Below are 21,311 nucleotides of genomic sequence, written 5' to 3' on the forward strand. Positions count from 1 at the left end.
TTCTTGGCCACCCTGGGTTGCCCCTCAGCGTGCACCAGTCGATCTTTTTCGGGACTAGAAAGATCCGCCGTCCGGGAAGGAACACCGGCCCTAAAAGGCGTTAGAATAGTTTGAAATGAGACCGAGGCCACTCGGACTGACAGCAAGATCGATCATATTGAATTAGCTGGCAATGACAGTAGTAAGACCGAATACTGGGCAGGTTATTTTAATATTCCCTTATTTTTCATATTCTACACGAAACCTCACACTATATTAACCCGGCTCCTCCTTTGCCACACGTCATGCATCTCATCTGTAAGGGTTCCACAGGCTGAGGCTGTTCAGGGTTGCAATTGTAGCAGTGTCCTAGCAACGGGGCTCGGATATACGAGCTCAGTAGATCCTTCAAAAACTCGGGCGTTTCGGTAGCAACCTCGTCATAAACTTCCATTAGACTGTCGGCGGCTCCTCCACTGTTGTCCCCGGAAGTGCTAGGGCTAGCAACGGTAAATTGGCGTAGCCGTATCGCCTGCCCTAGCTTAACACGAAGGGCAAGAACTGCCTTGTCGCGAAGGGCCCGGACCGAATAGGGAGTCAGCTGATAAACGTCCGGGATCGAATCAAAGAGGTCCTGGATGTTGGATCCTTTCTCCAGCGCCTTGCCGTATTTGGTGGCAGCTAAGCTCTGCAGGCGGTCAACTTGATATATGTCGGCCAAGGCGAACATCCTCGCGTGGATACACAAAGCCGTGAGCCCCTCCTCATCGCTATGCTCAGGCTTCTCCTTGCTTGGATCTTTCGTGGTTTCGTTGCAGTCCGCGTAATCGCCGGTGTAGAAGTATTCTACCATCCGCCGCACCATTGACGGCGATTGTTGAACAATTTCGTATTCGCCCGATGCCGCCTCCTGCAACGGCGTTGGTTATGTGGGCATGAAGTAGATTCGAGCGACTGCTTACCTTGAATGGCTTGCTGCAAGCCGCATGGAATACTTTCGACTGGCTGCACACGATGACTTTGTGGACGGGAAACCTTTCAGCGCCACAAACCAGCACGAAGTCGGTAAATTCGTCCCTTTCACGGGCCCTACAGGGGTGAGCTGACGAATTGAGATGGTGTTGCAGAGGAGAGTGGGAATGAGCCGACGGCGGAATGCCGAAGCTTCTCAGAGATTCAAAGATCCTTACTTCGATATCTCGCCCATCAGTCGCTTGAATGCCGCCATTTTGAGGGGATTGACTAGATAGTGCTGTACGCACAGTCCCGGATCGATAGGGTCAAAACGATTGTATCACTTTTGCTGAGATGTCGTAGTTGTAGTGCAATTGCGGCAGAAAACCCACCTAAAGTAGCGAGGGGTATCTTTGGGAGCACGCAACGTCATTGACCGTGCACAAATCGTCGGCGGGGCACAGAAGTGGAGTCCGGTTGGAGTGCGAAGTCAAATGATCAAGCGTGACTAAATTCGAAGCAGAACCCGAGGATGCTTTCATTCCCTACAATTGTCGGCATCCTTGCGCGGGATAAGAGTCCCCCGCCACCATATCCAGATCCGATGCAAGTTAGATAACAAAAACTAAAGGGAAAGAAAAGGTGGTGCGGCATCTTATCGCACGGGCTATTCCGCGGCGCGTGCTCACGTGGATGCCTGCGGCGTGCGGTGAACTGCCCTGGGCCGTCACAGGCATAGGCCTCCAAAAATTGGGACCCTATCTTTTGGCGGTAAAGGCCGGGTGCCTGCAAGGCTTAAAACAAGCCCGTTGCCGGTTCTACCCTCCTGTAGGCCGCCCTCGTCCGCGTTATACGTATTTTCCGGCTTAATGCCGGCCACCTCGGGTATCTACAAGCGCTGCCACCACTCCTTTATTGTTGCAATAGTAGCCCCTTTAACGCGTGCAGCTTCTATGCGTCGAGATCTCCCAGTTCGGATTTCCGGATATCGGCTTAAAAAAGCATGGTTCCAATGCTTCCCAAGCGGCTGGGAGGCCCCCCTTTGCCGGAGGATATCCTTTGCAAAAAACCGGATTTCCGCGTGCGTTGGTGGGAGCCCCAGAGAGTCCTGTAGTAAAATCCAGTTAGCTAGGCGCTTTTCCTGCTCAGGGGCTATCCGTTAATACTGCTTTTGCGACTGCCGGATAGGTAGGGCGCCTTTTAGGCGGTCTTTTAAAGTCGACCTGGGTATCCTATGGATCCGGGCAGCCCTCCGGATTCCGACCTTTCGGTGCACCGCAGCGACGGCTCGTTCGACGTCTTCTTCTGTATATCCTTTCTTTGGCATTTTGTTGTTAGATTGCAGAAAAAAGTAAGGAAACCGGATTAGAATTGATAGAAATAGGGAGGGTTGAAGTACTCGAGAAGATTCCATGCGTGGGCCTACAATGTGCGCGGACAGGGGGTGCACTGACTTAATAGCTAGGTCACACATGCTTTAAATCGTGTGGGGATGCTTGTTGTTGAGCACGTCACGCCTCAATTCCAGCACTTCCACCGATATCTTCTCTACTTCGTCGTACCTCCCTAACGCGTGGTATGTCGCCACGAGCTCCGCTATGCTCCCGATCGTGTGGGGATGCTTGTCGCCGAGCACGTCGCGCCTCAGTGCCAGCACCTCCACCTTCATTTTCTTTGCCTCGTCGTACCTCCCTTGATTGTGGTATGTCGCTGCGAGCTCCGCCATGCTCCAGATCGTATCGGGATGTTTGTCGCCGATGTCACGAGAACGGTCGGGCAAGGAGACTATGCTGCGGTAACCCTAGGTTGAATTGGCTATCTAAAGGTGACGGAAAACAACGACGACGGTGCGGTGCACCGACTGCCCGCAGGCAGGCTTTGTGGGCACCGGCAGGCGGTACGGCGGCAACGGCCAGCAGTATTCAGCGTGGTGGGGACCAATGGCCGTGCGGGCCCGGAGGGCCGCCACGCCATAACATTAGGCGCGTGTCGCGCCGGCGCGACCAGCGCCTTTTCCTTTCCCCCTTTTCGGTGTAGAATTTTCGTTTATAGCGCCAATGCAAGGCCAACGTGCCTCCATTAGTCTGGCCGCAACACCTACAGCGTAGGGAGCTCGGGCTACACTCGATAAATGGGTCCCTCTTAAACGGTGGATCCTTTCCACCTCCTCTTTTGCAACAGATCACCATCCACAGTACACCCGGATTTCCCCCTCAAAACCCCATCAAAGGCCCTATTGGATAGTCTCCATATCCGGTAACCATGCTTAGATCAACGTGTATGTAGTGTTCCTCTCAGCTAGCATACCGTAACTGAAATCACTACGCAGGACTCGAACCATGTCCGCAGTCCAGGGGCACAGGCCAATCCTTTTGAAGGTGTTTTCGGCGCCGCTGACAGGAACCACGCCAAGCCCAAAGCCCCCCATATGGAGCACTAGGCCTTTCCCTCTGGCATACTGCGGTGAATCCGGCCACCACGTCGACCCTCGCTCGAAATAAATAAGATGCATTTTGTCAGAAGGAATTCCCGGCTCGTATACCTGTGGATGCTGTCGAGTTGAGGACCGGACGAAGGATAGTGTGCTTCCCCGGAACTTTACCGGGATCAAGGGCCCTCGGGCAAAGGTTATCGACCCTTGAATTCCATTTGCAGAATCAAAGACTTGGACGTCCTCAGCGAGGTAGATCTCCAAGTCTTGACCGGTTAGATGCTTTATAGAGCCAGTCGCAGAGCCCCACGACCATGAAGGGGCGTCTAACTGCTGGTGCCGCATACTTGGCCCGTCTCTGTACCAGGCCAGATCCCTTACCACGTTGCGTTTCCAGACGCCGCCCAGGTTCTGGTCTTCGAGGCGTGCCGCGAAGAGGGACTCGACACCCTTCAGGGCGATGAACCGGTCAGACTCTCGAGTCAGATGGCGCCCGGTGTAGTCTCCCAGCACCGCATGCCAGAGCCTGTAGCCGAGTGCCTTGTCTTTCGCGTTCCTTGCCCATAATTGCACTCGCCGGTTCATATTGGGCTGGTCCTTTAATTGTGTCCAGGTCGTTTGCTCATCCTCAAGCTTGGGCGGCACCATCCCGTCAGGACAGTGGTCTGAGCAATCCCATCTAGCACACGACCAAAATGCGCCCGCCTTGGTGAAGCTGAGGATCCGGCGCGAGAGGATTTCCTCTTGAGTGACCCATCCCCGGGTATCCAGGTTTCCTCGGAGTCGAGGTCCCGGCGCGGACGCCGCTGGGTCGCTGGGAGTGAATAAATCGCCAGAATCAGGACCAATGTCTTCCGGGGGATCGACGGCGGCAATGGTTAGAGTCGAATTGAAATAGATGGATCCCATATTGGCAGCCTCGCATTTCCAGTCCTCCTCGCTGTTTTGTATGATGCAAAGCGCATCGACCCAGAGATACCTGAATCCAAGCTGCCGAGCAACCCGTATGGCGTGTTGGATCTGAACAGGCAAGGCCCCAACAGGCAGGGCAACCTTCAGGTCCTCAATGTTCTCCAGAAGCAGTCTAAGTGGATTGTCACTCCATCGATAGCTCAAGGCGCAGTATGCCGCTTTCTGGTCTTGGCTGGCTTCCAACAGGCGCGGCGGCTGTTCCGAACCAATTGTGCCGACGTCAATAACTCTCCTCGGAAGGGCTGAAAACTCTGAATCTTGTGCACACTCCTTGTGGCTTTTCAGGCATCGAACGAGCCAGTATGCTGGCAGAAGCAGATGATGGCGGGGATCGGCACTTTTATCTCCAGAAATGGAAGCGCGAAGCCGAAGGAGGGAGAGCAGGTCCTCTAAAGATAGTTAGTGCCCAAGAATCCTCGGTAAAATCTTACTTGATGCTGGTCGGTGTACTTGCCTTCTCTATTCCCTCTTCTAGCCAGCGAGTTTTCGTGTTCCGCACATATGATGCCTCTTTCGCTTGACCCGGGACGAAACTGCTCTGACAAGCAGCTGATGGATTGCCTGCAGATTCGGCAGCGCCTGATAAAGCCGTAGCTAAAAGGGTCTGCAGCCGCTGTCCAGTCCTGAATGTTGCGCTTCCGCACTTCGAATTTTGTCCTTGCGCTCTCTTCCGCGGACGTGAGGCCGGCGCTGCACTCCAAACATTCCGCAGGGTCCGAGGTCTGCGACATATTGCCTCCAAACTGGCTGAGTAGAAAGACCTCGAGAGAGTTGAGGAGCTCGGGCGGGGATCCGAAGCAGACGAGGCGATGGCTAACGGCCACTGGTGGCCCGCCAGGACTCCGATTGAGCGGCATGGGATGTTGGAGAGTTTTAGCTCCGAACTCAACAAGCATCCAGAAAATGTCTTCACAGCGCATCTTCACTGCTCGAGAGAGCGGCGATTCCTGCCTGAAAGAGAGCGCTTCTGAAGCCCCATGCTCCAGAAGCAATCGACAAATTTCGTAGTTTGTGTTTCTGATCCCATAGAAAAGAGCAGTCCACCCTGCAGTAATCCTGGAGAACCAACGCGTCATGTGGGGCCTCGGCCAGGCGCGCGCGTCGACAGGGACGCCCAGGGAGATGGCTAGCTTTGCCACAGGCAGATTGTTCATTCTGACTGCGGCATGAAGGAGGGTTTTGCCATGTCCGGAGACCGAGAGGGGGTTCAGCCCATGGTCGATGTGGTATCGGACTCTGGCCTCGGCTTCCAATGGGTCTCCATACAAGAGGGATTTCCAATCAAACTCTGGTATCTCCATGGCCAAATTATGTTATATTCAGGAAGCAGCTGAGAAAGAAAAGGCCAAATCTCAAGGCTGGAGGAGAAGCTTGTGCGTTGATTAAGGGCTTGGGCAGCTTGGTAGTTCTCGAATTGATCGAGGGAAGATGGGGGGACAAGCATCTCCTGAGAGTGCGACAGGAATATACACCGCCACTTCCGCGCTTTCACATGTGTCTAGAGTACCTAAGGCACCCACTAGTATACGTGCCCTACGGCCGTGCCTAGATTAGGCACCTCCCCATACGGTCACCTCGAGTGCAGATTTATTACTCCATCCCGTGCCGAGTGAGACGACGGGACGGGATCGGGACTCAGCCACACCACACCGCCTTGGGAGCCATTCCTGTTTTGTCAATTGCGGCGCGCTCGCAGTGCCGGATAAGTAAAGCGCTTTTAAAACGGTTATATAAAATTAACCTGGGGATGCCATGCATACAAACAGCTTTGCAAATTCCGACTTTCGCATGTACCGCAGCAACGGCCCTTTCGACGTTTTATTTTATATATGGTTTTTCCGGCATTTGGGCATTAAATTGCAAAAAAAAGTAAGGAAAACGGACCAGAATTGACAGAAATATGAGGGCGTGAGTACTTTAGAAGATTCCATGCTGTGGGGCTACAGAGTGTCCGAACAGGGGGGGTGGTCGAACAGGGGGTGCATTGACTTAGAGGCTTCGAGCTCCCAAGCCAATTCTGCGGCTTCATTGCCCAACGCCGATGTGGCAGTTTGAGGGGGTCTCTTCGCTGTTGCGTCTCCAGCGCCTCAGTCTACGGAAGCCGTGCTCCACGCGGCAGAAGCATCCGACGCGCTGGTTAAGTCTTTACCCGATGCGTCGTTTAGAGGTGCATCGTCACTGCTGCTGTATATGACTTCCTGTAGCCCCTCCCGGAACCAATTGTGTTTAAGCGCAGCAGAGGCGGAAGGCCTCAGGCCGGGGAGTGCGCTCATGGTCGCGGCGAGGAGCTCGGCTGCGCTCTCTGAGACGTAGAATCGCCGTAGAGGCTCGTAGGGAAAATCGCACCGCCCTTCTGCGTACGCGACCAGGGCGCTCAGCCGGAACGGGACCGTAGCCGTGAGGATGCGGTATGCGATGGCGCCGAACGACCAGATATCCATGGCGAACGGTGAGGTCCGCACCGTGCCGGTACCTAGGCCGAACTCAAGCTGCTCGGGGGCGGCGTAATTAAAAGTACACCACTTGGATGTGTATTGGAGCGTCACGTCGGGGAGTTGTCGCTTGCTAACGCCAAAGTCTGCGATTTTTACGAACCATTTTGGCTGTTTAGCGACAACCATGATGTTCTGTATGGATGTGATGCCAAATTTGTTAGTTTCGGAGGGCTCAGGCGGAGCGGAATCGATAGGCTCACCCCCGGCTTTAGGTCGCGATGCAGGAAATCGTTTTCGTGCATGTACGCGAGACCTTCGAGGACCTGGGAGGAAATCTGACGGGCCTCGGTCTCGGCGAGCGGCTGCGCGATATGTCTCTCGAGGTCGCCGAGCTCAAGGTACTCCATCGAGATAAAGATGGAGTCGCCGAGCTCGAACCAGCCGTCAGAATTAACGAAACAGTGGGCGTACTGGACAAGGACCGTTAGTTGTAGTAGGAGGAGGGGAGGTAGCAGGTAGGACGGGCGGGTAGTAGGGAGGAGGGCGGTTAACGGGAAGGGGACCAGGTAGCGGCGAGAAAGGCGGACAGCAGGCAGTAATGTAGATAGTAGCTAGGAGGGCAAATAGCAGGCAGCAAGGGCGGCAACCAACCCTGCGGTGCGAGAACTTGACAATTGCCTCGAGCTCCCTCGAATAGTCCAGCTCGGCGCCAATGCTTTTCTTGATCTCCTTGATCGCACGAATCCTGCCTACACCCTCGAGCCGCTCGCGGTACACTACGCCATGCGCGCCCCCGCCCAACATCGCCTCGCGCACCCACCGCTCCTCGACCCTCACGATTCGCTCTTCGGCCGCGCCACCGGGCCGGGTAAAGGTGTGACGGATGCAAGACTGCAGGTCCGTCGCCTCTAGCTTAGAGTCGAGGACCAGGTCCGAGAGCAGGCGGCTTAGCAGAGAAGGGCGGCTACGGCGCCGGGGCGGTTCGACTCGTTTTTCACTTGGACGGGGAGGGGGGGGAGGGGGAGGGGGGGGGGGAGGGGGGGGAGGTAATAGGTAATCGCTGGGCAGCTGACTGTCTGACATAATTGGCGTCGCCGTGGATATTGGAGTATTGCTAATTTCCTCTTCGATTCATCATCGATTGCTTCCCCTTCGACACAAGACGGCGGGGACAATGTTATGGAAATTGGCAGCGAGGCGAAAGTTCAATCCGGGAGCGGTCTTGGAAGTCGGAAGGAAGTCCTAGGGATGGGCCGGGCCGGTAAAGGGGTGGTCAGGCTAGCCTGAGCTTCATAGCATTCATGGGTGAATCCACGCCAGCGCAGAACGGGCCTAGCCGACGGTGCCCAAGTCCCCAAGCCAATCGCCAGAGAGTGATGTATTTCGAACCCGATTGTTTGTGTGCCTTCGCCTGGCTTGGGCAGAAATCAGCGACGCAAAGCAGCCACCCAGGCAACAGGCACATGCCATCATAAAATGGAACGACCACCGGAAATTTCCATGGATGGCGTCCACGGGCAACGACGGAACATCTCGTGCTAGGCGAACGACGGAACATCTCCCGCTAGGCGAAGGGAACGAGGACGGCACCAAGCCGAAATCCAATTGATCCATCGCCAACAACAAAAATGTCGGCAGAGCTCGTGCTGGCGGCCCTGGGCGGGGCAGACCTCTGTTTGAAGTGTGTCGCCCCTTCCACTGTGCTGTCCGGTTGCTCCTCCACTTGCCATTCGGACCAACACTTGGGAGCACAGGATAGCGGCTGACAAACAAAAAAAAACCATCCCCAGATACGGCGCCATCCTAGTCGAGGCCTACAGAGCCTTCAAGGGCGCGAGCGATACCATAAAAGAAAAGATCCTGACCTTCGAGGCCATGTGGAGCCGCACGAGGCTGCAAATAAAGTTCCTGGGCCGCGTCGCCGGCTCGCTCGGCGAGGAGCACTATCGCGTCCAACTCCAGGTCCTTGAAATGCTTAAAAGCAAGCTCCTGCTCGCCAGCAGCAAGCTCGAGTCGGTCAAGTCCAAAAACAAGTCGGAGGCGGGAAAAGGCGAGGGCGTTGGCATTAGCCGCTGGAAGTATATGATGGTGCGCAACTCGCTCGACGAAACAATTGAGAGCCTCGAGCGCTGGCAGCGCATTTTCGACCCGTCGTGGTTCCTGATGCTGCGCGTCGCCGACGGGGTTATCGACTCGGAGCTATCAAACTCCGCGCAGGCGCCAGTGTCGGAAGTCGCCAGGGGCGATGGCGGCGGCGGCTCGAAATTGGTGGCAGCTCAGAAGCTCCGCGTCTCCATCAGGGGCGACGCCAGCGATATCCACGTCAGCCTGCCTGTTGACGGCCTCGATTTGGCCACAGCCGCCAACATCGCGCATTCCGAAACAAAACTAATCCGACGCGCCGGCGGCTCGTCCAAACTGTTCGCCGTCGATGCCATCGCCTTTGCTCAAAACACCGACCCCGCCCGCGCCCGCTTCGACGCCGAAGCGCTCGCCAAAAAACTAAAACACGTCGAGTACGGCGGCGGCGTCCTCCCTTGCCACGGCCTCATCAAGCGCCGCGATGCCGCCACCAAACGACTGTCCTCAATCGACCTCGTGTTCGCCATCCCCCCGCAGCTCACCGAGCACCAGCCTCACCCACAAACCCTCCGCAGTGCCCTCCAGGCCGGCGCTATGCCCGCCCGCACCAGCCTCTCCGCCGTTCTGGGCGTCGCGCGCCAGCTCGCCGAGGCCGTCAGCTTCCTACACACGTGCGACTTTGTGCACAAAAACGTCCGGCCCGAAACGGTCCTTTTGTTCAACCAGGAACTGGACCCTGCGGGAAAATGGCGGGACAGCGAAATGGGGTCCGCGTACCTGGTTGGGTTCGATTCATTCAGGGGCGCGATGTCGCATACGGCCAGGAAAGGCGACAACGATTGGCGGCGCGACTTGTACCGGCACCCGTCGCGGCAGGGACTGCTGGCGCATGACAATTACATTATGCAGCACGATGTGTACAGTTTGGGCGTGTGTTTGCTCGAGTTGGGGGTTGGGCGGAGCTTTATCGAGTATTCGGAGGCTAAGGGGGAGCAGCAGCTTCGGGCGCGTCCGAGCGACGTGCTCTTGGACGTTACCGCCGTGGACAAAGAGGCCGACAAAGACGGGGCGGTCCCCGCCACCAATAAGGCGATGCTCCAACAACACCCGGGCTTGGGCTTAAGTGCATCTTCCGGCCTTTTCTCGGCGTCGGACGCCCAACGCGGCGGCGTCGGGCTTAAGGACCACCTGGTCCGGCTAGCGAAGGCGCGCCTGCCCGCGCGCATGGGAGACCTGTACACGGCCGTCGTAGTCACTTGCCTCACGTGCCTAGACCGCGACAATGGCGACTTTGGGGACGAAGAGGACATATGTGACGAGGATGGGATCCTGATTGGGGTGCGCTTTATCGAAAGGGTGTTGCTTCGGCTCAACAACATTTCGGTTTAACGTGGTTTTATTGGCCGGTTACACCAAAGATCGGGACCGGCGCTAGAATGCTCTCCGCGCCATTTCCACGCCATTTTCTCCGAACCCGGGATTTTCGGGTGGTCTTGTTGGTCGCAAGTGCCCCCTAGCTCATTGGTGTCGGTTCGTTGCTAGCCAACTCGCGTATTTGGGCACATAAAGAATATGGGAGGTCCCCTTTGCACTGCTACCGGCCGCGACTAGTGCTACCAAGCAAGGCAGGGTGCGGAGGCATGCGTTTAGATTAGAGACGTACATAGCGAGGGCTATTATATTGCGGCTATGGGTAGCGGCTGACGTAGTAGCAATGACGAGACGCAACAACACGACGCCATCATCCGATGCAGAAATCCGGCATTGCTTTAGCCTCAACAGCAGCCGGCTTAGCAAATAAGAGCCCTGACAGCCCGGATTGGCCGGACCTGCAGGCTCGAGCTTGGGCTCCGGTCCGAATTGGACAGCCTGAACAAGTGGCGGACAAATCGTGGACCCAGAGCGGCGTGATCGTTTCGCAAACCTCCACGCAACATCGGCCGAAATAAACCAGGCTCCTGGCTCGCCCCCGCTAGGAACCATGGATCAACACCCCTTCATTTTGTGCAACTTTGGTTGCTTGCCTCTCGCCAAGCACCCGGTCCGTGCTACCGGCGCACCGCCAGACGCTTGGTCACGGATCGTCGTGCAGCGTCGTCCGACCTTGTCGCGTGCTGCCACCTGGGTGCGTCGTCCTCTCTGAATCTCGTCCGTCTGCCAGTTGTTGCCTCAGCTTCTCTCTCCTCCTTGCAACAAAGCTTCTGCGTCGCCCCTAGCGCCAATTCTGGGAAGAACGATGCGTGGCTTACTGTGTCCCGCCCTCCTGGGGCTGCTTCTGGGAACGGGAGCCTCCAAGCTCGTCGTCCTTGAGCAGGTCCAGACGCTGCCGGAGCGCTGGGCCTTTTCCGGCGCGGCCAAAGACGACGACACCCTTGCGCTCAAGGTCGCGCTTACCCAGCCTCGCCTCGGGGATCTCAAAACTAGGCTCCTGGAGATTAGCACCCCCGGGCGCCCCGAATACGGCCACCACCTCAGCGGGCCCGAGTTGAGCGTGTATCAAGAGCACAGTCGCGCCTCCGAGGACAGCGTATCGAGATGGCTGGAGTCAAACGGCATCGTTGACATCCGGACCGAGGGCCATTGGGTCAGCTTCAACGCAACGGTACGCCAGACCAAAACGCTCTTGGACACCGACCTGGGCTACTATGCGTACAACGGCGGCGCGCCGGTGCTCCGGGCGCCCACGTACGCCGTTCCCGCAGAGCTCCAGGACCACATCAGCTTCGTGTTCCCCCTGTCAAACTTTATGGCACCTCCGGCGTCGAGGCTGCGGGAGGAGAGCATCGACAGGCAGTTCTCGGCCCTCTCCAGCACGGCCGCCGACGAGTACCTCCAGTGCAGCAGGGGCGTGCAGCCCGAGTGCCTCCGCAAGCTGTACGGAATCAACTACACGGCGCCCGACGCGGGGCCGTCGCCGTCGCGACTCGGCATCGCTGGGTTCCTGGAGGAGCACGTCAGCATGGGCGACCTCGCATCCTTCATGAAGTCGTACGCGTGGGACGTCCCGTCCGACTACAGCTTCGCCGTCGAGAGCGTCAGTAACGGCACCAACGACGAGGGGAACCCGGGCGTCGAGGCCATGCTGGACGTCGAGTACGGGGTGGCGCTGGGCTACCCGGCCCGGGTGACGTACTACATCACGAGCGGGCGCGCCGAGAAGATCGACCCGGACGGCAACAAGGTGGTGCCCGGCAGCGAGCTAGACGACAACGAGCCCTACCACGCGCTACTCGAGCACCTGCTCGCCAAGCCCGACGGCGAGATCCCGCACGTGCTGTCGGTCAGCTACGCCGACGATGAGCAGAGCGTGCCGCGCCCCTACGCCGAGCGCGTGTGCGGGCTCTTCGCGCTGCTCGCGGCCCGCGGCGTGTCGGTGCTGGCCGCCACGGGCGACGGCGGCTCGCGCGGCACGGGCCAGGTGCAGCGCGGCTGCTACACCAACGACGGCGCCGCCGCCCCCCGCCGCCGCGCCGCCCTGCCCACCTTCCCGGCCTCGTGCCCCTACGTCACGGCCGTGGGCGCCACCTCCAACGAGGGCCCGCCCGTCTCGGCCGCCCAGTACAGCGCCGGCGGCTTCAGTAGATACTTTGCCATGCCGGCCTGGCAGGCCGCCGCTGCGGGGCCCTACGCGCGCGCCGCCGCCGAGATGGGCGGGCCGACGCCCGACATGTTTGACGCCGGCGGGCGCGCGACGCCCGACATCAGCGCCGTGGGCTCGCAGTTTGTGATCCGCCGCGCCGGCGCCGACGTCGGCGTCCAGGGCACGAGCGCGAGCACCCCCGTGCTGGCGGCCATGGTGGCGCTCGTCAACGACGCCCGCCTCAGGGCCGGCAAGAACTCGACCGGCTGGCTGAACCCGGCGCTGTACTCGGACCGCATGCGCGACGCCATCGTCGACGTCACCGAGGGCCGCAGCAGGGGTTGCTGGTTCCCCGAGGGGAGCGTCGCCGGCTGGGCCGCCACGGCGGGCTGGGATGCCGCGACGGGGCTGGGCACCCCGAACACTTTTGAGAAGCTTCTTGCTATTCTGGGGTGACCCTGAGAGCACGAGAAAAGGGGGAGCGACGGAAGCCTGAGTTTGGCGCGTGTAGCCGTGTCTCGGGGGACCAACACCCCGCCAGCCCCAGTAAATGTGAGGGAGAGAGTGCAATCTACATCTTTGTACATGTGGCATAAAAGCCGCGGGGTGTGCCATGTCGATACATATCATATAGAAGCGAAAAGCGGAGGTGAAGTGCATATGCGACAAGGTTTTATTTTTCGCCCGCCTCATTCCTTTGCTTCCTACACCCTGACGAACTTGTACCGAATCTTCTACTTAGGCAAGACTACGCTTCTCCGCGCACCGCCTGCCGGCCACCTTGGCCTGGGGCGCCAGGCTGACGCAGCCGGTGGAGCTGTCCTCCATGAAGATTCCACCGTAGATGAGACCCTCATTGATGCCGGCCGGCTGGACACCGTTGCGGACGATGTCGGCGCCGCCACCGAGGCCCTTCTTCAGCATGCCAAAGTGGTACTGGCCGCCGCCGCTGAGGTCGTTGGCGATGGGCTGGGTCACCGCCTTGAGGGGCTGCGCGCCGGTGGAGAACAGGACTTGCACGGTACTATATTTGGATCACGGTTAGTTTCTTCGGTTATTGTGGTTAGCAAGAGTGATGAGAACATACTTCTTGTTAAAGTCCATGGTGATGCCAAAGTTATGGAAACCGTTGGCGGCAAAGGGGGTGCTGAAGAGCACCTTGGGCGGGCTCTCCTTGACGTTTCCAAACAGCTGCAGAGTGTCGGGGTTGCCGCCGTTCTGGCCGGCGACAGTGCCGGTCTTGAGGACGACCTGGTTGGTGCTGAAGCTGTTGTCCTCGAGGAAGACGAGCTGGTACTCGTGCGTCAGGTTCAGGGCCCTCTGGCCGTCCTTGGCGATGCTGAAGTGCAGCGTCTTGACGCCCTTGGTGGAGTCATCGGTGCCCGAGTTGCTCGCCGCCAGGAGCTCGACGCGGCGGAAGCCATTCTGCACCGTGTCGGCGTTGGGGACAAAGATGGACTTGTCGCTGTTGGAGAGTCAGCAGTGCTCACAAGACAAGGGCTGGTATGGCCGCTTAGGCGCGTGGCACTTACTCAATGGTAACCTCGAGAGGTTGCGTGCCGTTGTTGTCAAACTAGAAAGCAAGAAACAAAGTCGGTCAACATGTGAAGGGCGAGGCGCCGAAATTCCCTCCAGGCGGGGGGGGGGCCAAACCAACGTACCAGAGAGCCCGACGTCTTGGGAAGTTGTAGGATTTTGCTGAAGGCCAGATCTGTCACTTTGTTAGCTGCAAAGTCTTCCGCATCGGGTGCGAAAGGGAAACCCGACGCTTACCCTTTCCAAGAACGTTTTTGGGGTTGAAGATGTTGTTCGCGGCGTCGAACTGGGCGACCTGGAAGTTGTTAGGGATGCGGCCGTCAAACTGCAGCTTCCTGCACTGAGCCCAGACGCCCGAGATGGGCGACAGGCTCAGAGCGAGCGAAAGAGTCGAGGTGAAGGAGTAACGCATTTTCGGAGGCGAAAGCGGAAAGTGGTGAAACGAACGTGACTGTCAAAAGAGGGTCGGTCAAGGTGTTGGAAGACACTAAGACAAAAGGTCTGACTAGCAGGATTGAAGGGAAATTGATCAACGAAAGGAAGAGAAGCAAGGACTAAGACTAAGAGTTCGCGCACACAAGAAGAGGCTGTCGTCAGTGACGGTGCAGCCGCGCTCTGTTTTGTACTGTCGAGAGACCTGCCCCTCGGCCCGGCGTGCGGATACACTCCCAGCAGCCGGCACCCCGGGTTTCAGGGTCGCACAAGCCAGCAGACCGGGGTGGTCCGCTGGAGCGGTTTCATCGCCGGCGACACGGTCCAAGACGAGGATGGGCCCTAGACGAACGTTAAGCTCTCGTGACCTGACTCCCCCTTGACCCTCCCCCTTGAGGCTGGTGGAGCAAACTCTAATGTCGATGTACCTATTTTCCAGAGTCCACCTCGGGCCCCTATCCGGGATCATCGTCCGCGGACTCGGCCAGCGCGAGTGAGCACGAGCAGAACCAGAGCCCGCCTCGGTTCCAGCCGTGACAGGTACGAGGGGGCGTTGCGCTCCGCTCAATGTGGGGATGGGGGTATTCCAGACGAAAGCATCGTGCAAGCGACGAAGGCGTCTTGTCGGTCGTGTCAGGGGCTGGATGATGGATTTGGTGTTTGGACGTTTCTTCTTGACCGAAAATCTCTCCGGCAAGCCTCATACTATGACGTGATGGGCTTGTTGGAACAGCCAAGCAAACATTCTCGTCTTTGAACGGCGGCGCGTTTGTCGCTGTCCCTTGGCGGGAGTCTCACTCCCGTCGACGGGATGCAGCGCACCCATAGACAGCTCTTGGAGAAATACCATCCCAACGCTAGCACCCATGTGTCGCAGTGGCAAAGGGTTGGCTGCCTATTAATGAATTCAGGCCTGTCGATTCCTCCACCCCTTGACCTAGAAATGTGTTCATGTTGTGTCACTGCGCAAAGAGTCAGGCACCCAGGCTCCGGCTCGAGTACCCCGGCCTTTCAGACGAGTCGCCGAGTCATACGCGGGCGTGATGGGTTCAGGAGCTGTTGCTTCCTGTTCCTCTTCTGTGTTTGAGAGCTTAACTATCTTTGGTCGTTCCTGGTCCTGACATGTTTATGATATGTTTTGAATGTACCTAACCAACGACAACTACAGGACAATCTTGCGCTATGGAGGATTCCCCATGTCACGACTTTAGTCCCGGATTTGGTAGTCGACGGGTTGAGCAATGTCAAAATCTGATGATGGCTTCGATTTGCATGGTCGCCACTTCGGTTTGGGCAACGCCACAGCTCCAGCTGCTTCGCTTCGTCTGATCTCAGCCATCAGGCCATCGTCAATTGGAGAAGGCGCTCCTTGTTGGTGGTCAAGATGCTGGTTCGCGGCACGGGAACCAATTGAGCGAGCACGAAGAAGCGTCAGTGCTGCTGCCGCCCCACTTTGATCACATTGATCGGGCTCATTCTGAGCTCGATCTGGAGACACGCAGGAACGGGGTGTGGACGGGGCTCCAAGCACATGCGGCGGAGGCTTCAACCTCAAGACACCATGGCCGTCCGCGCTGCCACTTCGAACCGACGGTTCAGATCGAGCTCAGATTCGATCTGGAGCATCGGGCTATTAGCTCCCTACTGACGAAATTCTGCCTGATGTTTCCCCAACCCATTTCCCCACCACGCTCACCACTCTCTAGGGCCTGCATCTTCAACGCGAATAGAGACTGCCCTAGCAGACCATCAACGTGTTTTTGAGAGGTCCTGATTGCAGCCGTGCTCTGCCCATCTTTCTCGATTTGCCATTGATCCTACCTGGTCACGGTTTCTCCTTTCCACCCTCTGCACGGGATTGGAGTTGCCCAACCAGAATGCAGTAGCTCAATTACCAACTCCGCATCGATTCCGACTCCTCATGCTTTTTTGCTCACCTCACCCAACCCAACTCTTGACACGACGTCGGTTTCTTTGCTGCGAAGGCGATTTGCCCTCCTTATTCTGAGCGCTTGGCCTATTCCCGTTCCTCACCGGCCTTGCAAACTCACCATTGACTGTCTCTGACAACCGTGCCGAGAGAAAGCCAGTCAGCCCACCAAGAGGACATGTCCTAATCGGGCGCCGACCCGGTTTAGCTGCTCAGGCGGGCAAGACGGCGCCAGCAACGATCCCCGCGCGGGAACAAGCTCCAGTCAGAAGCCACCACGCCCCACACACTCGCTAAGTCGGCTGGAACCATAGCCCACATCCGCCCGCGCCTCACCGAGACGCGTTCGAAGCGGTAGCTCACTGCCGACAAGCTCAACCCGGACGCGTCCAACCGACATCCAACCTTCGAGACGATCACATATGCACTCTGCGCAGTGCGAGCGCGCCGGCGCAGCCAATTGATGCGCCTTCGCTCCTTTCTGGTACCTATGGCGCAATGCCCACCCTTCATGTAACGCCCGACGGGCACGACAGCCTGCAGGCGATCGCGGATGCCCTGTGCAAGGCCCGCAAGGTCGTGGTGATCACCGGCGCCGGAATCAGCACCAACTCGGGCATACCAGTGAGTCTCACTCCCCCCATACACTCTGGCGCTGCCGCACTGCTCTGCTAGACAAGGGAATCTGACTTGAAATACTTCGCCTAGGACTTCCGTTCCGAGAACGGGCTATACTCTCTTATCCAAGCGCAGTTCGACCATGCCTCGAGTGCTTCTGCCTCGCAGCCAACGACGGCTGCTGGATTTCTAGACGCCGCGCCGACCACCGCTCCCCCTCTATCGGCCGATGCCACACTTGGACGCGAGGACGACCTTGACCGAGACCGGGCTACGAAGAGGCGAAAACTTTCACCAGAACCGACAAACCCCCATGACGAGCCATCTACGGAGCTCCAGGAGGACACACAGCCTCGAGAGAGCCATGAAACTGTACTCTCAAATCCTACGTCACCCAAGCCTGTCCTGAAGGAACCGACAGAAGAGCTGCCGTCGCAGTCGGTCGAGGCGCCGCCGCCACAACAGCCCCCGATCTTTCCATCAATATACGACCTCCGGGCCCGGCAGGCGACATCGCCGCTGTCCTCCCCTCCCCCAGGCCTTTTCGATCCCCTTGGACGTCAGTCGATGAGCCCGACGGCTAGCACCCGAAGCTCGGAACCAACCGAAGGCGACGAGACGCCGCCATCATCGGCGCCCATGTCCCAGTCCGCGTCCTCGCACAACATGCAGAACCTGCCAAACATGAAGGGCAAGGATCTTTTTGATGTGTCGATATGGCGCGACCCCACGCGAACGTCGGTGTTCTACACCTTCACCACCTCGTTGAGGCGCAAGGTGAAGAGTGCCGAACCGACCAACACACACCATTTCCTTGGTCACCTCCGAGATAGGGGCAAGCTAGTCCGCTGCTACACCCAGAACATCGACGAGATCGAGGAGAAGGTCGGCCTCACGACTTGCCTGAAGCTTGGCCCGGGTCATCGAGGCAGGTTTTCCACTCGCGCTCATCGAGCCTCGGCCCCGGCTGCCCTGAACCGGGCCATGAGCGACCCTGGAGCTCTCGAGGCGCCGCGCGAGAAGCACTCAAGCGGGGTCGAGTGTGTCTATTTGCACGGTTCGCTTAGTTCGCTCCGTTGCTTTGCATGCGGTAGGATCAGCGACTGGGAGGACGAGCGCGAGAGCGAAACCATGTCTGGCAAGCAGCCTGCCTGTCCGCATTGTGTTGGTGCTACTGCCGCAAGAGAGGGCCGTGGGAAGCGCGCGCTGGGAGTCGGCAAACTACGGCCCAACATTGTGCTCTACGGCGAGGAGCACCCAAGTGCCCACTTGATTGCACCTGTCGTGCAGCACGACCTCTCGCTGAACCCCGACATGCTCCTTATCCTGGGAACCAGCCTGCGCGTCCACGGGCTCAAGGTTATGGTTCGGGAGTTCGCAAAGGCCATTCACAGCAGGAACGGCACGGTCGTGTTTGTAAACCTGACAAAGCCCGCCGAGAGCACGTGGGCTGATATTATCGACTATTGGGTGCAGTGGGACTGCGACGCTTGGGTCAATGACGTCAAGGCCAAAAAGCCGGTTATGTGGCTGCCGCCCGGCGCCGAGCTCCCAGAGCCAGAGAAGCAGCGGAAGGAGAGCAAGCCCAAGGCTACTAAGGCTACCACAGCCTCAAAGAACAAACAGCCCAAGACTTTGGGTTCCAGGAAGAGCAAGGGCTCGCTCTCTCCGCCGAGTGTGGAAGGCTCTGGGACTATCGCGGCTGAGCAGGACACTTCCCTCGAGGTTCGGGGCACAACCGATGCCGTTGATCTTCAGGAGGCCGTTAATCCGCAGGAGGCCGTTGATCCTCAGGAGGTCGTGTCAGGTAGCGGCCAGGAAGTGAAGATGCCTGGGCGCTCTGATCAGCCGAGGCAGCCCAAGGAGCCGAAACCACCGCCAGTTCGCTTTCCCCAGCTACCGGATGATAAAACCAACACAGCCGTCTTGGTGGCAACGCTCCAGGCTCATCTAGCCAAGATTGGTCGGCGTCGGAACGACTATCACGCGTCTATGCAACATCCCCTAAACCCCCGGGATATCCGAAGGTTGACATCCCGCAACAGCGCCCTTGCCGGCGACATGGCCGTGTCTGGAACCCCTGGCAGCGTCCCTGATGGCCACAGCTGGACCGCAACGCCGACACCCTCGCATAGAGTAAAGAAGCCCGCCACGAAGCGCAAATCACAGGTCAAGCTGGAGCTCCCATCGCCCCTCGCTACACTTCCGACACAAACGGAACACCCCGATAACTCATCGCTCATCTCCATCATCCCGAGTGTCAAGAGCGAGGACGCACAGCCCCCTGCAGTGTCGACTGCCATTCTGTCGGATGAGGCCGGCGATTCCAGGGATTCCATTGCGGCGGCGATAAAGTCGAACCCGCGAAAACGGAAGCCAAAGATGATTGATGGCTGCGAGATCATAGTTCCTGGCGCACGCAGGTCTATGGCTCCGGTGCAACCCCCTACTCCGTCGGCTGTGCAGCCGAGTCCTTCCAATAAGCCTGAAACCTGCGCTACAGAGCCCGTGATTTCCGGCATTCCAGAGACAAGGGGCTCTGGCGCTTCCACAATGCCCGACCTAAACCACGCCTCACCTGCAGCTGGCCCTGGACCCCACGACAAAACTCGGTGTGCATACCAGGTACCAGCCTTCATCGTGGCATCGGCTGGACAAGCAACAGCCTGGGGACCCAGTGTAATACCACCCGATGCCCATAGCGACCTGCCACCGCCCCCCAGGAACCCATTTTCTGCGAACCCAATCTCTGCATCGGACCAAGTACCGACTTTGAGGCCATCATCGGCCTTTTCTGCTGTGACCCCTACTCTTTATACACCGTCAAGACTCGTACCCCGCGTTGGCAGTCGGGAGGCTTGTCACGGCCGCGCACAGCCAAGACGGAAATCTCTAGCCGCACAATGTGGCTCTGCCCAGCCCCCACCCTGGTCCGAAGCGCATATGCCTAGATTCGTGGCCGACGACAGCCAGACGCCTCCCGGATGGCTAATAGGCCAGTACAGCCGTGACAAACAAAAGTGGAAGGCTCCAGTCATCTACACTCCCCTTTCGTTCCCACCTACCCCTATGTCGAGCCAGAGGAACCAGGCATTCCAACTGACGCAGCCCCTGCTGCATGTCTACGGATCAGAGCCCCGGTTCGCGCTTGTTTGCGAGCCGCCACCCAGCCCCTCCTTTGTCAGCGAGCAGGACCGCACAGCCGAGGCAGCGCTCGCTCTCACGTCTATGAAAGCCGTCCGGCCATGATCTCGGTGGCTTTCGGTTAATTCTCTTGCTCACGCCATGCCATGATGATTTGGGGTTCGGTTAATTCTCTTATTTACGCCACGTCATGATGATCACCGGCGAGTGATTCGGCTTGTTTGATTTCCCTGAGCGTGCTTTTACATCTGGTATATATAGATTTATCGCATATGCTTGGGCTTGGAATGGTTTGCCCTCGGCCGGGGCAAGGAATCACGAATTGCTTTTATGAACCTCCACCTTAGAATACCCTTTTTCTTCGTACATGACCATTCATTTCTTTGTTGTTGGTTGTTGTGGGGGGAATTTTCGTTTCTTTTTAGGGGGAGGGTTTCTGGTATCGGTGGCAAGTCTCTCGACACGGCCAAATCATGTCGCTACACAATTTGAGGTCCCCGCTAGTCACCTCGAGCTGCGTCTCGAGAGACGGCACAAACCGGGGACATTTAGTTGTAGGATGGTTTGGTGAAGGTCGAGGAACTTTAGGTGGAGAGGTGAGAAGCAACAAGATCTACATTCAGTTAGCTAGTACAGTGGTGCCATTTGGATGTGAATAGGTGGTCGATGAAGGCGCCATGGTGATTTCGCCAAGTTGAAGTGCTCGCCAAAACACACCTTCCGCAGAGGCACTGTGTTTTCAGCCTGGGATCCCGATACTGGTCGCTCTGTTTTCGGCGGACGTCAAAACGGAGAGAAAAAAAACATCGCTCCCTCTCTATCATGCAAAGCTAAGTCGCTGAACCTTGAACGCTAATCACAGAGAACTATAACGACGCATCTCCCTCTTCTTCCTCGCCCCCCGTCTTCCCATCCCGAATTACCCCAGAGAGCAGCCTTCTGCTCCTCCCATCAGAGGCGGCTTGGGTGCTCATCATGGCGTCTAGCGGCGGCGGCTCCTGCGGGGCAGACAAGGACGACGGGGCGGAGCGCTCGAGCGATGTCTCGACCGTTTTGGTGATGCCGCCGAGCTCGCAGGCCGCGCCGCCCGACGACGACGTCGTGGCCTCGGGCTGCTGCTGCTGCTGCTGCTGGCGCCGGCTCGCCGCCGGCTCCGTGCACGACGACGAGAAGGCGTGATTCCCCGTCCCCGCGTCCGTCGAGCGCTCCGCCGCCGTC

At 58.1% G+C, this 21,311-nt stretch overlaps 9 protein-coding genes across 9 annotated transcripts; 4 read left to right on the forward strand and 5 right to left on the reverse strand.

The window, feature by feature from the left end:
• Positions 1 to 169: 169 nt before the first annotated feature.
• On the reverse strand, positions 170 to 2,327 carry GGTG_03239 (hypothetical protein). Its single transcript, XM_009221018.1, has 2 exons — positions 942 to 2,327; positions 170 to 889 (listed from the first exon to the last, which is right to left on the reverse strand). Exon 2 carries the CDS (start codon positions 842 to 844, stop codon positions 251 to 253), a length of 594 nt encoding a protein of 197 aa, XP_009219282.1. The 5' UTR covers positions 845 to 889; positions 942 to 2,327; the 3' UTR covers positions 170 to 250.
• An 83-nt stretch (positions 2,328 to 2,410) lies between these two features.
• Positions 2,411 to 2,659, reverse strand: GGTG_03240 (hypothetical protein; the record flags this gene model as incomplete). The annotated part of the gene is made up of 1 exon (XM_009221019.1): positions 2,411 to 2,659. The coding sequence occupies one exon, from the start codon at positions 2,657 to 2,659 to the stop codon at positions 2,411 to 2,413; it is 249 nt and encodes an 82-aa protein (XP_009219283.1).
• A 62-nt stretch (positions 2,660 to 2,721) lies between these two features.
• GGTG_03241 (hypothetical protein) lies at positions 2,722 to 5,751 on the reverse strand. Its single transcript, XM_009221020.1, has 2 exons — positions 4,791 to 5,751; positions 2,722 to 4,725 (listed from the first exon to the last, which is right to left on the reverse strand). Exons 1-2 carry the CDS (start codon positions 5,635 to 5,637, stop codon positions 3,200 to 3,202), a joined length of 2,373 nt encoding a protein of 790 aa, XP_009219284.1. The 5' UTR covers positions 5,638 to 5,751; the 3' UTR covers positions 2,722 to 3,199.
• Positions 5,752 to 6,048: 297 nt separating this feature from the next.
• Positions 6,049 to 7,854, reverse strand: GGTG_03242 (CAMK protein kinase; the record flags this gene model as incomplete). The annotated part of the gene is made up of 3 exons (XM_009221021.1): positions 6,049 to 6,963; positions 7,032 to 7,241; positions 7,423 to 7,854. The coding sequence occupies 3 exons, from the start codon at positions 7,852 to 7,854 to the stop codon at positions 6,424 to 6,426; spliced, it is 1,182 nt and encodes a 393-aa protein (XP_009219285.1). The 3' UTR covers positions 6,049 to 6,423.
• Positions 7,855 to 8,199: 345 nt separating this feature from the next.
• GGTG_03243 (hypothetical protein) lies at positions 8,200 to 10,242 on the forward strand (the record flags this gene model as incomplete). The annotated part of the gene is made up of 2 exons (XM_009221022.1): positions 8,200 to 8,452; positions 8,562 to 10,242. The coding sequence occupies exons 1-2, from the start codon at positions 8,400 to 8,402 to the stop codon at positions 10,240 to 10,242; spliced, it is 1,734 nt and encodes a 577-aa protein (XP_009219286.1). The 5' UTR covers positions 8,200 to 8,399.
• Positions 10,243 to 11,089: 847 nt separating this feature from the next.
• GGTG_03244 (hypothetical protein) lies at positions 11,090 to 12,889 on the forward strand (the record flags this gene model as incomplete). The annotated part of the gene is made up of 1 exon (XM_009221023.1): positions 11,090 to 12,889. The coding sequence occupies one exon, from the start codon at positions 11,090 to 11,092 to the stop codon at positions 12,887 to 12,889; it is 1,800 nt and encodes a 599-aa protein (XP_009219287.1).
• Positions 12,817 to 15,346, reverse strand: GGTG_03245 (hypothetical protein). Its single transcript, XM_009221024.1, has 5 exons — positions 14,207 to 15,346; positions 14,095 to 14,144; positions 13,966 to 14,006; positions 13,521 to 13,898; positions 12,817 to 13,457 (listed from the first exon to the last, which is right to left on the reverse strand). The coding sequence occupies exons 1-5, from the start codon at positions 14,379 to 14,381 to the stop codon at positions 13,172 to 13,174; spliced, it is 930 nt and encodes a 309-aa protein (XP_009219288.1). The 5' UTR covers positions 14,382 to 15,346; the 3' UTR covers positions 12,817 to 13,171.
• Positions 15,347 to 16,632: 1,286 nt separating this feature from the next.
• Positions 16,633 to 20,760, forward strand: GGTG_03246 (hypothetical protein). The gene is made up of 2 exons (XM_009221025.1): positions 16,633 to 16,955; positions 17,040 to 20,760. Exons 1-2 carry the CDS (start codon positions 16,830 to 16,832, stop codon positions 20,196 to 20,198), a joined length of 3,285 nt encoding a protein of 1,094 aa, XP_009219289.1. The 5' UTR covers positions 16,633 to 16,829; the 3' UTR covers positions 20,199 to 20,760.
• Positions 20,761 to 21,068: 308 nt separating this feature from the next.
• Positions 21,069 to 21,272, forward strand: GGTG_03247 (hypothetical protein; the record flags this gene model as incomplete). The annotated part of the gene is made up of 1 exon (XM_009221026.1): positions 21,069 to 21,272. The coding sequence occupies one exon, from the start codon at positions 21,069 to 21,071 to the stop codon at positions 21,270 to 21,272; it is 204 nt and encodes a 67-aa protein (XP_009219290.1).
• Between the last annotated feature and the right edge of the window lie 39 nt (positions 21,273 to 21,311).

This window comes from Gaeumannomyces tritici, assembly GCF_000145635.1.
Source record: "Gaeumannomyces tritici R3-111a-1 unplaced genomic scaffold supercont2.2, whole genome shotgun sequence".
NCBI lineage: Eukaryota > Fungi > Ascomycota > Sordariomycetes > Magnaporthales > Magnaporthaceae > Gaeumannomyces > Gaeumannomyces tritici.